Source organism: Callorhinus ursinus, unplaced genomic scaffold (assembly GCF_003265705.2).
Source record: "Callorhinus ursinus isolate GAN/ISIS: 27379988/994484 unplaced genomic scaffold, GSC_fseal_2.0 scaffold65, whole genome shotgun sequence".
NCBI lineage: Eukaryota > Metazoa > Chordata > Mammalia > Carnivora > Otariidae > Callorhinus > Callorhinus ursinus.
Window position 1 is genome coordinate 7,696,110 of NW_027397127.1, and position 15,843 is coordinate 7,711,952.

A 15,843-nucleotide genomic window follows, 5' to 3' on the forward strand; every position below is an offset into this window, starting at 1 on the left:
ATGAGCAGCAGGGTTTGATGGGAAATACTGTGGTTGAGGCAGACTGCCCAAAATAAGAGACATTTTGATCACATATTAGGCCACAAAACAAGCCTCAACAAATTCAAGAAGATCGAATTCATATCCTGCATCTTTTATGGCCACAATGCTATGAAACTAGAAGTCAACCACAAGAAAAAATCTGGAAAGATCACGAATACAGGGAGGTTAAATAACATGCTACTAAATAGTGAATGGGTCAACCAGGAACTCAAAGAAGAAGTAAAAAAAATAAATAAATAAATTACACGGAGACAAATGAAAATGAAAACACAACAGTCCAAAACCTCTGGGATTCAGCAAAAGTCATTCTAAGAGGGAAGTTTATAGCAATACAGGCCTACCTTAAGAAGCAATAAAAATGTCAAACAACCTAAACTTGCACCTAAAGGAGCTAGAAAAGGAACAATAAAAAAGCTTAAAACCAGCAGAAGAATAGAAATAATAAAGATGAGAGCAGAAATAAATGTTATAGAAACTAAAAAAAAAATAATAATAAGAATAGATCAGTGAAACCAGGAGCTGATTCTTGGGAAAAAAATCAATAAAACTGATAAACCTCTAGCCAGACTTATCAAGAATAAGGAGAAAGGATTCAAATAAATAAAATTACAAACGAGAGAGGAGAAATAACAACCAACGCCACAGAAATACAAACAATAAGAGAATATTATGAAAAACTATATGCCAACAAATTGGACAATTCCTAGGAACATATACTACCAAAACTGAAACAGGAAGAAATAGAAAATTTGAATAGATTGATAACTGGCAAAGAAATTGAGTCAGTCAATTATCATATGGTTTCACTCATATGTGGAACATAAGGAATAGCGTGGAGGACCAGAGGGGAAGGGAGGGAAAACTGAATGGGAAGAAATCAGAGAGAGAGACAAACCATGAGAGACTCTGGACTCGGGGAAACAAACTGAGGGTTACAGAAGGGAGGGAGGTGGGGGGATGGGCTAGCCAGGTGATGGGTATTAAGGAGGGCACGTGTGGTGATGAGTACTGGGTGTTATACACAACTAAGGAATCGTTGAACACTACATCAAAAACTAATGATGTACTATATGCTGGCTAATTGGACAAGATAATAATAATAAAAAAAGGCTAAATAGTAAAAAAAAAAAAAAGCCCTCTGAAATTACATACATGTAGTTTAACCAAGGCCATCTGGAAATAATCCTTCATATTTGTCTTTATTGTCTTACTCCATGGTTCCTGAATGCCCATCCCAAATTGGTGCCAAACTGGTTGCATCAGAATCATTTTAGTTTTGGGGAACACTTGGGTGGCTTAGTCGGTTAAGCATCTGCCTATGGCTCAGATCATGATCCCAGGGTCCTGGGATTGAGCCCCGTGTTGGGCTTCCTGCTCATCAGGGGAGTCTGCTTCTCCTTCTCTCTCTGCCACTGCTCTTTCCCTCTCAAATAAATAAATAAAATCTTTAAAACAAAAAAGAAATTGAGTCAGTAATCAAAACACTCCCAACAAACAAATGTACAGGACCAGATGGCTTCACAGGCAAATTCTACCAAACATTTAAAGAAAAACTAATACCTATTCTTAAACTATTCCAAAAAATAGAAAAGGAAGGAAAACTTCCAAATTCATTCTATGAATATTGCCCTAATCATAAAACTAGATAAAGACACGATTGAAAAAGAGAACTACAGGCCAATATCCCCGATGAACATAGATGCAAAAATTCTCAACCAAATGATAGCAAACTGAATTCAACAATACATTAAAAATATCATTCACCATGATCAAGTGGGATTTATTCCTGCGATGCAAGGGTGGTTCAATGTTAGCAAATCAATCGATGTGATGCATCAAATCAATTGATGTGATGCATCACATCAATAAGAGAAAGGATAAGATCATTTTACAGCTACCTGATCATTTCCATGCATGATAAAACCCTCAACAAAGTAGGTTTATTTTTTATTATTTTCTATTAAAGGTTTATTTATTTATTTTAGGGAGAGAGAACGTGCATGTGCACGTGAACATGAGTTGGGGGAGGGGCAGAGGGAGAGAATCCTCAAGCAGACTCCCTGCTGAGCAGGGAGCCCAATTTGGGGCTCGATCCCATGACCATGAGCTCACAACCTGAGCCAAAACCAAGAGTCAGACACTCAACCAACTGATTCATCCAGGCGCCCTAACAAAGCAGGTTTAGAGGGAACATACCTCAACATAATAAAGGCCATATGAAAAACCCACAGCTAACATCATCCTTAATGGGGAAAAAACTGAGAACATTTCCCTTAAGGTCAGGAACAAGACAAGGATGTCCACTCTCACCACTTTTTTTTCCCGTTTTTAATTTTATTATGTTATGTTAGTTACCATACAATACATCATTTTTTAAATTTATTTTTATTTTTTATTGTTATGTTAATCACCATATATTACATCATTAGTTTTTGATGTAGTGTTCCATGATTCATTGTTTGTTCATAACACCCAGGGCTCCACGCAGAATGTGCCCTCTTTAATACCCATCACCAGGCTAACCCATCCCCCTACCCTCCTCCCCTCTAGAACCCTCAGTTTGTTTTTCAGAGTCCATCATCTCTCATGGTTCCTCTCCCCCTCTGACTTACTCCCCTTCATTCTTCCTCCAATCAGACAACAAAAAGAAATAAAAGGCATCCAAGTTGGTAAGGAAGAGTCAAACTTTCACTATTTGCAGATGACATGATACTATATATAGAAAACCCAAAGGACTCCACCAAAAAATTGATAGAACTGATAAACGAATTCAGTAAAGTTGCAGGATACAAAATCAACATATAGAAATCTGTTGCATTTCTATACACCAATAATGAAGCAGCAGAAAGAGAAATCAAGGAATCAATCTCATTTACAATTACACCTAAAATAATAAGATACCTAGGAATAAACCTAACCAAAGAGGGGAAAGATCTGTACTCTGAAAACTTTAAAACACTGATGAAAGAAATTGAAGATGACACAAAGAAATGGAAAGACATTCCATACTCATGGATTGGAAGAAAAATTTTGTTAAAATGTCTGTACTGCCCAAAGCAATCTACAGATTTTCTGTAATCCGTATCAAAATACCAACAGCATTTTTCACAGAGCTAGAACAAACAATCCTAAAATTTATATGGAACCAGAAAAAAACCTGAATAGTCAAAGCAAACTTGAAAAAAGAAAAGCAAAGCTGGAGGCATCACAATTCCGGACCTCAGGTTATATTACAAAACTGTAGTAATCAAAACAGTATGGTACTGGCATAAAAATAGACATATAGATCAATGGAACAGAATAGAAAACCCAGAACAAACCCACAAGTATATGGTCAATTGATATTCATCAAAGCAGGAGAGAACATCCAATGGGGAAACAGTCTCTTCAACAAATGGTTTGGGAAAACTGGACAGCAACATGCAAAACAATGAAACTGGACCACTTCCTTCTTTTTTAAGATTTTATTTATTTATTTGACAGAGAGAGACACAGAGAGAGAGGGAACACAAGCAGGGGGAGTGGGAGAGGGAGAAGCAGGCTTCCTGCTGAGCAAGGAGCCTGATGCGGGGCTCGATCCCAGGACCCTGAGATCATGACCCGAGTCGAAGGTAGACGCTTAACGACTGAGCCACCCAGGCACCCCACTGGACCTCTTTCTTACACCATACAGAAAAGTAAATTCATAATGTATTAAAGACCTAAATGTGAGACCTGCAATCATAAAAATCCTAGAAGAGAATGTAAGCAGTAACTTCTCTGACAACTGCTATAGCAATTTCTTACTAGATATGTCTCCTGAGGCAAGGGAAACAAAAGCAAAAATAAGCTATTGAGACTGCATCAAAATAAAAAGCTTCTGCACAGTGAAGGAAACAATCAACTAAACTAAAAGGCAACCTACTGAATGGGAGAAAATATTTGCAAATGATATATGTGATAAAGGGTTATTATCCAAAATATATAAATCACTTATACAACTCAACACCCAAAAGACAAATAATGCAATTAAAAATGGGCAGAAGACATGAACAGACATTTCTCCAAGAAGACATCCAGATGGCCAACAAACACATGAAAAGATGCTCATCATTACTTATCATCAGGGAAATGCAAATCAAAACTAAATGAGATATCACCTCACACGTGTCAGAATGGCTAAAATCAATGACACAAGAAACAAGTGTTGATGAGGATGTGGAGAAAAAGGAACCCTCAAGCCCTGTTGGTGGGAAGGCAAACTGGTGCAGCCACTGTGGAAAACAGTATGGAGATTTCTCAAAAAGTTAAAAATAGAACTACCCTATGATCCAGCAATTGAACTACTGGGTATTTCCCCCAAAGAATACAAGAACACTAATTCAAAGGAATACATGCACCCTAATGTTTATAGCAGCATTATTTATAATAGCCAAATTATGGAAGCATCTTAAGTGTGGATCGATACGAGAATGGACAAAGAAGTTGTGAGAGATATATATATACACACACACACACACACACACATATATATACAATGGAATATTATTCGGCCATAAAAAGAATGTAATCTTGCCATTTGCAATGACATGAGTGGAGCTAGAGAGTATAATGCTAAGCAAAATAAGTCAGACAAGGACAAATACCATACGATTTCACTCATATGTGGAATTTAAGAAACAAAACAAACAAGCCAGGAAAAAGAGAGAGAGAGTGAGAGAGAGAAACCAAGAAACAGACTCTTAACTCTAGAGAACAAACTGATGGTTACTGGAGGGGAGGGTGTTGGGGATTGCGTGACATAGGAGATGGGGATTAAGGAGGGCACTTGTGATGAGCACCGGGTGGTGTACGGAACTGCTGGATCACTCTGTTGTATGCCTGAAACTAATATTACACTGTATGTTAACTAACTGGAATTTAAATAGAAACTTAAAAAAAATAATGCTTGGAGGTCAAATCAACAGGACTTCATGTTTAATGAGCTATAAGGGTGAAGAAGAGGGAGGTGTCAAGTACTTTCAGGCTCAAGGGCAGGGAAGAGTTCAGAGGAATGGAGGGACTGAAAGGAAGCCAGTGTGGCTAGAGCTGAGGGAGTGGCGGGGGTGGGTGGGGGCAGTGGAGGTGGGGAGGCGGGGAGGTTAGAGGAGATGAGGTCAGAGTGGTAGGCAGGAGCCAGGTGATTCACGGCTAGGTAAGGACATGGGAGGGAGTTTGAATTTACTCTAAGTGCCATGGGAAGCTACTAAAAGATTTTAGACAGGGTGTGGTTTATCTTTTCTCAAAAGCCACTTTGGCTTCAGTGTGGGGATCGGCTTGGAAGGGGCCAAGAGAAGCAAGATCAGTGAGGAAGTTGTTGGAACGGTCTGAGGATAAAGTCTTGGAGATGGTACAACTGGACGGATGTGAGATTCCTTTGAAGCGGAACTGATTACTTTTCTTGAATTAAGTTCTTTATGTGTATATCTGAGTCTAACCTTAGTGAAGTTTTTAAATTATTTTCTCCATTTAGGTACTATGTGTTTATTTCCTCTTTCATTTCTAGAAGACATTTTCCCAAAACATTTAGCATTTGCATTTGCTGCTCTGATTAAATCCTTCCTATCCCTACACTTACTTGGTCAGGAATTGATGAGATTGGAGGATTCTGAAACGCTTCAAACCTTACCCTGAGACCCCCTTCATTTGACACAGTTGAAATGATAAAAACGTAAGAACCATTTTATCCCCTCCAGATTATTGACCTGGCTGAGATAAACTGCATTAAAACCTAAGCATTTCTTAAGGCAATTTACCTATTAACAGCATAGTTCACTTTCAGGACCTGTTTACTTATCCAGTAAGTACTTAACAGGCTCCAAATTTTAGACTTTCATAATGGGCCTCTTGATTTTTCTTGCATGTCTGGGACAGAACGGGATGGATGTCTGGAACATTTGGGAAGGGTTGTTAAGATGTTACATCATTACTTAAGGATACCATAAGCATATCTTCCTGTTTCCAACACCGTCAAAGGGCAAAGTCAAAACAGACTGCAAATTGGACAACGTTGAATTAAAGATTCACCTCCAAGCATTAGGCTATCCATTATTCCTCCTCAGTGGACACTCTTCTCAGACCGAAGTTGTCCCCTTCAGAAAAAAGAAGCCTGCTACTAGGGAGGCTATAAATAGACTGGGCCCAGGAGTAAGGACACTCTGTACCCACATCATGAAACCATGAGAGGCAAGGAGTGCAGAGGCATCCTTTATGTTTGTTGGGGAATTTGAAGGCAGCCTAGAGGGGATGAGGAGGCCCAGAAATATAAAATGGCGGTGGTGGTGGGCAGTGGGAGGAGAATGTATTTGCACCACAGTAAGGCACGGGCATAGTGTATTGTCAGTGAGAAAGAGACAAGCAGCCTCTGACATCTGGAACCCAGCCTGCCACTATTAATTGGGCCTTGGTGTTTTCTTGTTGAACATAGTCTCACAGAACATCAACATTAGGGAAGGTCGCTCTGCAACCATGACAGATGAAGACAAAAATAAGACCACTCCACCATCATATCTGAACATAGTCAAAAGATGAACAGTGTCCAATCCACAAAAATTACCAAACATCTCCTATCCTGGCTAACACAAGTGACTGTTGTTTCTTTACCAGTTACTGCTCTAGCTTCAGGTCAGTCTTCCCCATTTAGAGAGAAGATTGATTTAGAAATCCAGTCGCAGAATTGCCCCCACTTTCTGATAGCCTCTAAACCAAGAACAAAACCAGCTAGAGTAGTCGACTCAGCCTGGTTTCCCCAGGAATTTCCTGGTTTAAGCACTGAAAGTCCCACATTCCAGGAAATCCTTCAGTCCCAGGGGAACTGGGATGGTTGGTAAATGGCTTGCTTCCCTAAACCCTCGTCCAGATCATCGAAAGCAAGTCCAAATCCTTTAAGTCCCTTCTACCACCCTCTTATTGATGTGCCCCATGGCGTCCCATGGTGCGTATTCTCCCTTTGCTGCAGTAAATAATAAACCTAACTTTTCCAGCTACAGGTCTGCCCCTAGTGGTCTTTGGTCAGAGGGCATCGACATCAGTAAGCAAGGAGGCACAACATTGTGGAAAGGCTCCCAAGGCCCAGCATGGAAAAATGGGGCCGAAGGAATGCAGAGGTAAGTGGAACAGGGCAGGACGGAAAGGGTGCTACAGCCCTGAGGGGGCCAGAGTGCGATTTTCTGAAAAGGTGGTTTTTAGGGGTGATAAAAGGTGAGGTGATGGAGATGAAGCCGGGAGGTTTTGGAGGAGGAGGAGGAGGAGGATTTGTTGCCCCACCCTCTGTGCTTAAACAATCATTGAACACTACATCAAAAATTAATGATGTACTATGTGTTGGCTAATTGAACATAATAATTAAACAAATAAAAAAGAATAATACAAAAGTAAAAAAAACAAACAAACCCAGAACACTAATGAAAAGACAGCAAAAATTCACACCATTTTGGCTTCTGTTACAAAATAGTGACTCGGTTTTTAATGGTCCGGAAGTTGATCATAGAGTTTTTGTATCCACACTTGCTTCACTGTTTGTTGACTGCATCATATAATAATTTCTATGTAAGGGAAATTTCTGGGAAGGGAGAACTCCAATAACACGCTACTTGACAGGTCTTATAACTGCAAAACACTATACTTACAATTTTAATTCTTCGGGGTTGAGAACATTGAATGTTAAAGATCAATAATCAGAAAGGGAGACAAACCATGAGAGACTCTTAACTCTAGGGAATAAACTGAGGGTTGCTGGAGGGGAGGGGGTGAGGGGATGGGGTAACTGGGTGATGGGCATTAAGGAGGCCACGTGATGTGATGAGCAGTGGGTGTTATATATGATTGATGAATTACTGAACTCTACCTCTGAAACTAATGATGTACTATATGTTGTCTAATTGAATTTAAATAAAAAAATAAAGTGGTAATAGGAAAAGTGAAAAAATAAAATAAAGGCCCAACAACAGTGCCTGACATATAGTAAAGGGCAACAAATATAAACTATTACAATGACTATCATTATGCTCTCTTTTTCAATGCACTTATTTGAAAAGAGGGACAATGCAGTAGTTTTAAAAAATGTTTTTGATCACATATCCTTGAGTACGCCGGAAGTACATATTGAATGCTAAATGTAACTGCCTTGTTTTTAATACTCTGCTTGGAGTCAGATGTTCAGATGACTGTGTGCATGCCTTTTGGCGAGATTTACTATAAATGACCTTTGGTAAATCTTTTCAAATCAGTGGCTGGGTCCCCACATTCCACTAGATGTTGGCCCCTACTGCACGTTGCAAAGCAAGTTTTGAAAACAGGACTGCTATTTAGTTTGGTACTGTTTATACTTCAAAAATAGCAGGGGAGTGAAAACAAGGCGATTGTCCATGCAAAAGGAAACCTAGAGCACTCAGAATCCAAGTTGAAACATTAGGGAAGTAGGTTCCTCAGAATAGGTTGAGTTTCTGATTTTCATGAGAAGGCTGTCTCTATTTCTACAAAAATAAAAGTCACCTGTAAAAATGTAGGAATACACAGGGAAGGCTTCTGGAGTTCTCTGAACTCCAAAAGAAAAAAGTGTGAATGCCTGAGCTCTGGGAGTGTCCAGGATATATTACAAAAGTTAGTGAGTGGCGTTTTGTACATTTATGATGATTTTGTATGGCTGAAAGACCGTCTTTACCTGGCATTCTGATACCCAGAGAAACAACAGCTTGGTTTTCCCACATTTCCTGCATGTTCCAATCGCTACTATTCTTAACACAAATTTGATTTTCTCTCTTTTACAATTCTGAAATGTGTTGAATTTACATTAATTTCCTCAGGGGCCAAGTTTGGTGGTGATAACCAGTTATCCTGATATTGTGTTTTTGCACCTCTTACCCTGTTTGAAATTCTTACCTTCTTTTTCTTTTTTCTTTAGCCATCTGGGGCTAGAAATACCCATTCTTGCCCATAGTTTAGAAAACTTGGGTAAGAAATCTAGCTCTTTACTAGTTTAAACACCATATACTTGGAAAGTGGCATTGTTTCACAAAACAAATAAAATAAAAACAGTAATTCTCGGAAGTAAAGTCCAATACGAAGTTAATAAATTAGATGATTATATTTACTTATGAAGTCCTAAGTAAATACTTCTAAGGGCAACTTTTACTTTTGATGTAAATTTCAGTGTGATCCTATTTCTACCATGCCTTTTCCAATGTATAATTTTTCTTAGAGAGTAGTTTTATATGTATTAGTCCCACAAACAGATTCAAATCTCATACACAGCAGATAGTCGAATTCTCATTTCTGTAAACATTTTGTATACTTACAATATGCTATTGTTTACTCATAATAATCAGTTTTATAGTTACTGCATACTTGAATACGTACAATCCTTTCTGCTTAAGAAAATGAATCAAACTGAAAAGCACAAATTGAAAATGGAAATAAAATATTTATGTTTTCTTTAATGTTCAGAGGTAAGGTACATTTTCATAAAAAGCAGTTATGTAATAAACAGTGAGCAAACTAATACAACTAAGAAACTTGTGAAAGAAGATAGGGATCACTTCATGAATTGTTTTTGTCCTTGGAGCAAATTAATTACAAATATTAAGTAATAATAGTAAAGTGATTCCAAGTAGTGCTGGGCAAAAAAAAAAAATTAAGTAAATTGTTTTACAATGTCATTGCCAGATCTTAGAGTAATTCTAGATGGAAATACCATTTTAAGATAAACAAAGACATAAACCCTCTTTGGTACTTGGACATTACTTACCGAAATTGGCCATCTGTATCGTCTGGTTGCCAGTGTCTGGAGCATTGTAAATCACAACAGCATCTGCGTTTCTTCTGCCCGCTGCTTGAATTTTTTCCGAAAATGTACAATTACCTCTTTCTATCAGCGCAATCCAGGGACTGTTAGTATTAGTAAACTCAGTGTTGTAGTCACAAGCTTGGTAGTTATTGTTCTTAGGGATGCTCACCACCCCCACAGCGTTAGCCACTGGCGAAGCTAATCCATAAACACCACATTCACACCTCTCTGTTGTAGTGTAGTTGCTGGTTTCATTGTAATAAGTCACAGTCACATAGGCATTCGTTGAAAAAGACGCTGTGATTTTAAATAAGAAGGTAAAAATTACAAGCAGCCGAAAACAACTGGACTTACTCTCCTGGTTCATTGCTCGTTCATCTGAGCATAAAACTTAAGATGTCTGCCGGTATTTCCAACTATCAGTCACCATTTGTCCACTCAGGTCCCTACTAAGCAGAAGTTTGAAATTTCAGTTGCGAGTAGGTAACTGATCTCACCTCTAGCAACGTAAGCTCTGAATACATCAGCTCTATTTCACTTTAGTTATCTACATTCTCCCTTGCCTGCCCCTCCTCCAGCTGTACACATGTAACCTTTAACCAGGACTACCTTAGCAATAAATAACACCATAAACTTTATTCTACATGTCAACTTATCAGGATTGGATGACTTCTTGCACTGAGATTTTTTTCTTAATGTGCCAGCTAATGCAATTTCATAAACATGGAGTGGATCGGAATGAGGAACTGGACTCTTGGGAATCCCACGTGACGAGGCTGCAAGTCACCTCTCTCAGAATATCTAAAACAAACTGATTTTCCAAGCCCTGCTAAAATATGCTATCAACCAGTTCAGCCAGGAGTTAAGATCCAGAAGTTTAACTGCTATGGTAGGAGTGGAATTGGTTTCATAGCCTTTCCCCCTTTTATTTCTTTGTGGAATTTTTCTTAACAGGCTCCCCAAGGAATATCTTCTGCCACCTTGTTTATCCATTGAAAAGTAAACATATTTCAGTGGCTAGGGATCCTTCCAAGTACAGTGCCTTGCCCATGGTAGGCACTCAAATATTTGTTGATTGCCCGATACCTGAGTAGCTGCATTCCATTAATTGTTATGTCCCATGTGTTATACTGTAACAAAAGATTGGTCAAGGTTTAATTGTGAATATTTAGTATTTTTAATTCTAGTGCTTTCAGATGTCTAGACAGACTTTTTATTTTGTCACTTCCTTTATTATAAGCTCTGCTTTTAATCAGGAGTGCAACTGATATGTATTGCTGAGGGATTAACCAGTCTGGGCAAGTGGCCGGACTAGGGAGATTGCTATATGTGCCAAGGGCTGGTGAAGAAGTAGATAAATGGACAACAAGATAGAGATATCAGGAGTCTGGGCCAAGAGTCAGCAAATGAGACAAACAGGCATCAGGCTCTCAGAGAAGCCGAGGACACCAGGTCAAAAGGAAAGCAGGCACAATGGTGGTCTGAAGTCCAAGGGAAGTAGTCTGGAACCAGAAAGACTACTAGAGCCAAGGGAACAGGACAACAGAAAATAGGAAAGTAGGAGACATTGTTGAACGAGATAATCAATGAAGATATTTCTTCCCCTACTTCTTGTCTATCCTTAGGCATCTGAGATAACAGCGTTGGAGTGGACCCTGCGGTAGGAATGAACAGTAACACTATTCAGCAGAAGGGAGGAGTTCAGGAAATGTGCAATAGAAACTGATGAATAAATCCCAACAGATGCACGCTACAGATTTAACCTTTCTATCCTATTATAGCTGTCGGTTACTCATCTGTGTATCCCCTCTCCCCACTACCTATTATTATAAACACCTTACACATAGTAATCAGTTAATAATTATTCATGGAATTGAACTGGAAAGTTTAAAAGTCTAGGTGTATTAGCTTGTGATCTACTTAAAAGTAAACGCAAATAGTTTATTATTTTGCTATTGAGACTATGATTTCAATGTTCAAACTCAAAATAAAGCCTGTCCTCACTGGACAAAGAAAACTGTCAAATTGAAAAGGGAAGTGTTACTATTGCTAAAACCATTAGTTTGCTGATTGCCAATAGACATCTCTGATAAATGCAACATTAGCATGCAACATGCAAATAATTAATCAAGTCCTAGAAATTTTATTTCGCTTTTCCTACCAGGTATCAAATTGCTTCTCAAGGAGAAACTTCTCATGAAATAGTTTAAAAACAGATTAGTGAGAAATTAGCTAAATCCATTAGAAGTTAAGTTTTGTTCATCGTAACTTAATAGTTTCAAATCTTCACATTATATTTTTTGTAGAAGTTAAATCATTACAGGCCTTAAAAATGACAACTTTCCTGTAACATTTTGTGGCAGTGCTGGTTATTAAAGATAATTTTACTAAACTCTTTAAAATTGCTCTGAAGGTTGAAGTGCATGACTTTATATGGTAACCAGCATTATATATCTTGTACATAGGTGCATTTATGTTTCCTTTTATGACTTTTAGAGAGAGAGAGAGAGTTGTAACTTACAAAGATAATCTTAGATTGTTTTTAAAAATTTTGCAAATAAGTAAAATTAGTCCCAGAACAATAAACACCCACCAATGTAATTTTTCTGTTAACTCTTAAGGTAATTTGCTGGGGTGTGAGTGGTCTAGTGCTTATTCAGTGTTTCTAAAGTTTTTTTTTTCAAGATTTTATTTATTTGAGAAAGAGAGAGAGAGAGCACAAGTGGAAGGGAGTGGCAGAGGGAGAGGGAGAAGCAGACTCCTTGAGGAGCAGAGCCTGACGTGGGGCTCGATCCCAGGACCCTGAGATCATGACCTGAGCCGAAGGCAGACACCTAGCTGACTGAGCCACCTAGGTGCCCCTAAAGTTTTGTTTGTGGAACACCTACATTATACTCGGAACTTTATTAAAAATGAAGATTTCTGGGTCCCACCCCCAATCATCCTGAATCAGAATCTGAGGGAAATATCTAGGAATTCACATTTTAAGTAAGCTCTCCAGGTAATTCTTATGCACTTTACAATTTAAGAACTTGAGATCATAAACTTGTACATGATGAAAATGGTGCAGGATCTAGCTGTAGTTTTGACAGACTTGCGCCATCATTTTATTTCAACCTCGTTCTGCTTCAGCTTCCAATCTATATTTGTATTATCTATATAGTGTACGCCTACATATGGTACAATCTATATTTGTTGGTTGGTTTGTACTTTAGGTAGAAGTCTGAACATTTTTGAAGTATATTGCAAACCTGAAGTTGGCATAAGTGCTGATTCTGCAACAGCTACTATTACATCCTCAAAAATAAAAACCTCTCTGGGACTTTTTCTTCATTTACACAATAAAAGAGGTTGGATTAGAACTTATTTACCCACAAGGTCTTTTCCAGACCTGATATGCTAGCACTCTGAAAATAAAAGTTGTTTAGAAACTATCAATTTTTTAAAAGATTTTATTTATTTGAGAGAGAGAGAGAGAAGAGAATCTCAAACAGACTCTGATCTGAGCGTGGAGCCCAACACGGGGCTTGATCTCATGACCCTGAGATCATGACCTGAGCCGAAATCAAGAATCGGATGTTTAACCGACTGAGCCACCCAGGCGCCCCTAGAAACTATCAGTTTTTAATTCTTCCTTCCTTTCAGCACAATTCATGATGAAACTGCATTGAGAGTAGCTGAAACTGTAGCACCTAAAGGAGAGGTTAAGTTCAAAGTATTGGGTAAAGCTTGAGCTTTAACAAAACTGGTAAGTGCTTTAAACAGTACTATATAGCAGGGGTTTTCAATCTTGTCTGCACATTAGAATCACCTGGGGAGCTGTTAACTACCTCGATGCCCAGGCTACACCAACCAGAAACTTGGGGATGACACCTAGGCATAGTAATTTTTTAAAACTTGCCAGGTAATACCAATATGAAGCCAAGTCTGAGAACCACGGCTATACAGTATTGTTCAAACATCTAATATTCCTGGACTTTTTTGATTACTTGTACCTTAATAAATATTAACTATCTTAGCAAAGGTACATAATATTAACAAAGGCATAGAGAAGGGAATTGTTCATCTCTTAGGCAAGGAACATTTCAAATTTCTCCATATGACTGAACAACAGTTATGGCAAACCCACCATTGAAAGATGAGAAAGCACAGCTGCATTTCTAATAGAATACAGGTAACCCTTAACTGTTCATAGCAAACTTCCAGTTGTGGGCTGGGTGACTCTAACTTGGTGTATGTTCAAAAGGAATAAAAATTAATTTTAATATTAGCCTAAGCTGAATAAAAGAAATAACTGAGATCTGATATTACAGAATCACTCGATGTCCAAAGTCAAATATGCCTAGGACCATATGACAGCAAAGATACATGAAAGTCATCTACATTTTACTTGGTAACTAAGAAATTGCCTTTGTGATCTTGAGGGGGGAGGGGAAGAATTTTGTGAGTGTTAAAATTTTTTTCTTTCAGTGAGAATTTGTTAAGAACTGGATCATTAGAACTGGGCAAGACACCTGAATCTATATTTTAATGTTATCTCTGAAATTTATGTGGACTATATCTGCTCCCAATCTCATTTGTCATCGAGCTGGTCCCCTTGCTTTCACTTCTGCCCCCTGCATTAGTAGTATACAGGTTGGACTGCCAGAGACCCAAAATAGTGGTGACATAAACAAGATAGTTTATTTTTCCCTCATGTAACAGCCCAAACAGGTAAGAAGTACAAAGCTGGTATGGCAGTTCCACAATATCAGGGATCTAGGCTCCTACTAGCTGGTTGGGTTCACATCTCTAGAATTTTGCTCTTCATCTGCAAGGTCCCTGGGATCGAGTCTTCATTGGGCAACCTCCTGGGTGGGGGAGTCTGCTTCTCCCTCTCCCTCTGCCCTTCCCCACCATTTGTGTTCTCCTCTCTCTCTCTCTCAAATAAAAATAAAATCTTAAAAAAAATAAAATAATCAGGACTGAATAATACATACTTCACTTCCCATCAGTGTACCTGCAGATTCTTTGGTAGCAATGTTTAAGAAAGAAAAAAAGAAGGAAATGTACCTGAAAAGCAAACCAGTGAAACAGCAAGCAGTGTAAACCATAGAAATGCCTTTGGAATAACAGAATTGGTTATAACCTATGTCCATATTGGCAGAGGGTGTATAGCTAAAAATTTCAAACGTTATTACTGTCATCAAATAAGAGTGACAGTCATTTCTTAAAAGTCCTTTTCTTAATATGAATAAAATGAATGCAGGGTAATTCCATAAAGAAATAAAAATAGAAGAGCAGATACTCAGATTCTTTCTTTAATAGCTTACTACAGGATTTCAATGTGCATATCTCATGTGCCATCTAAAGAGAGAGACTGTGGTTCTCCAGTAGATTATATTTCATAATTTACTAACTGATTCCTTAATTTGAAGGTGACATCACAGTAATATATTTGTGTGGCTTTGGAATTAATGAACACATATTGTCACTTGTAGGTAAGTTCTTCTGAGGGTAGTTTGGTATTTTTCTTAGGAAATGCTCCCATAGCTCTCCCATTTTACAACAACCAGAAATGTGGACACAGAAATGTAACTCCAAATTTAGATAGAAACACTTCTAGAATACAAAATAAATTGCCAGGAAAGTTGTTTTTAAAGATCCTAAATTTTCAAAAATTGTTCATATTTTTCATTCAATATGAGAACAGAAATTATACCTGTTAAAGTGTGTAGCTTTGAAATCTCAGCCTGAGGTTTTTAGTCAATAGCCATGTAAGTATTAATTTTTCCCTTCCCCAACATTTACATGTCAGTAAAATTGAACTGCCTTTTAAAGTTTATAATGGTTTAATACAGAAACCCAGATTCCATTTGATAAACAAGTCTTCAATCCATAGGGAAGAATTATATTGGCTCATTTAGCAAGTATATGTAGGTCTATTATTGGCCAAAAAATACGGAGGAGGGCCATCAAATACATTAAAAATGAGACAAGAGACCAAAAAAGTTATTGTG

The 15,843-nt window shown here is 38.1% G+C and overlaps 1 protein-coding gene across 1 annotated transcript in view; it reads right to left on the minus strand.

Moving 5' to 3' along the window:
* RNF128 (ring finger protein 128) overlaps positions 1-10,463 on the minus strand; it is a 110,073-nt gene extending 99,610 nt beyond the window's left edge. The window contains exon 1 of the mRNA XM_025853673.2: positions 9,806-10,463. Within this exon, the coding sequence (XP_025709458.1) occupies positions 9,806-10,211 (406 nt within the window). The 5' untranslated portion in view covers positions 10,212-10,463. The remainder of the gene's footprint in view (positions 1-9,805) is intronic.
* Positions 10,464-15,843: the final 5,380 nt, after the last annotated feature.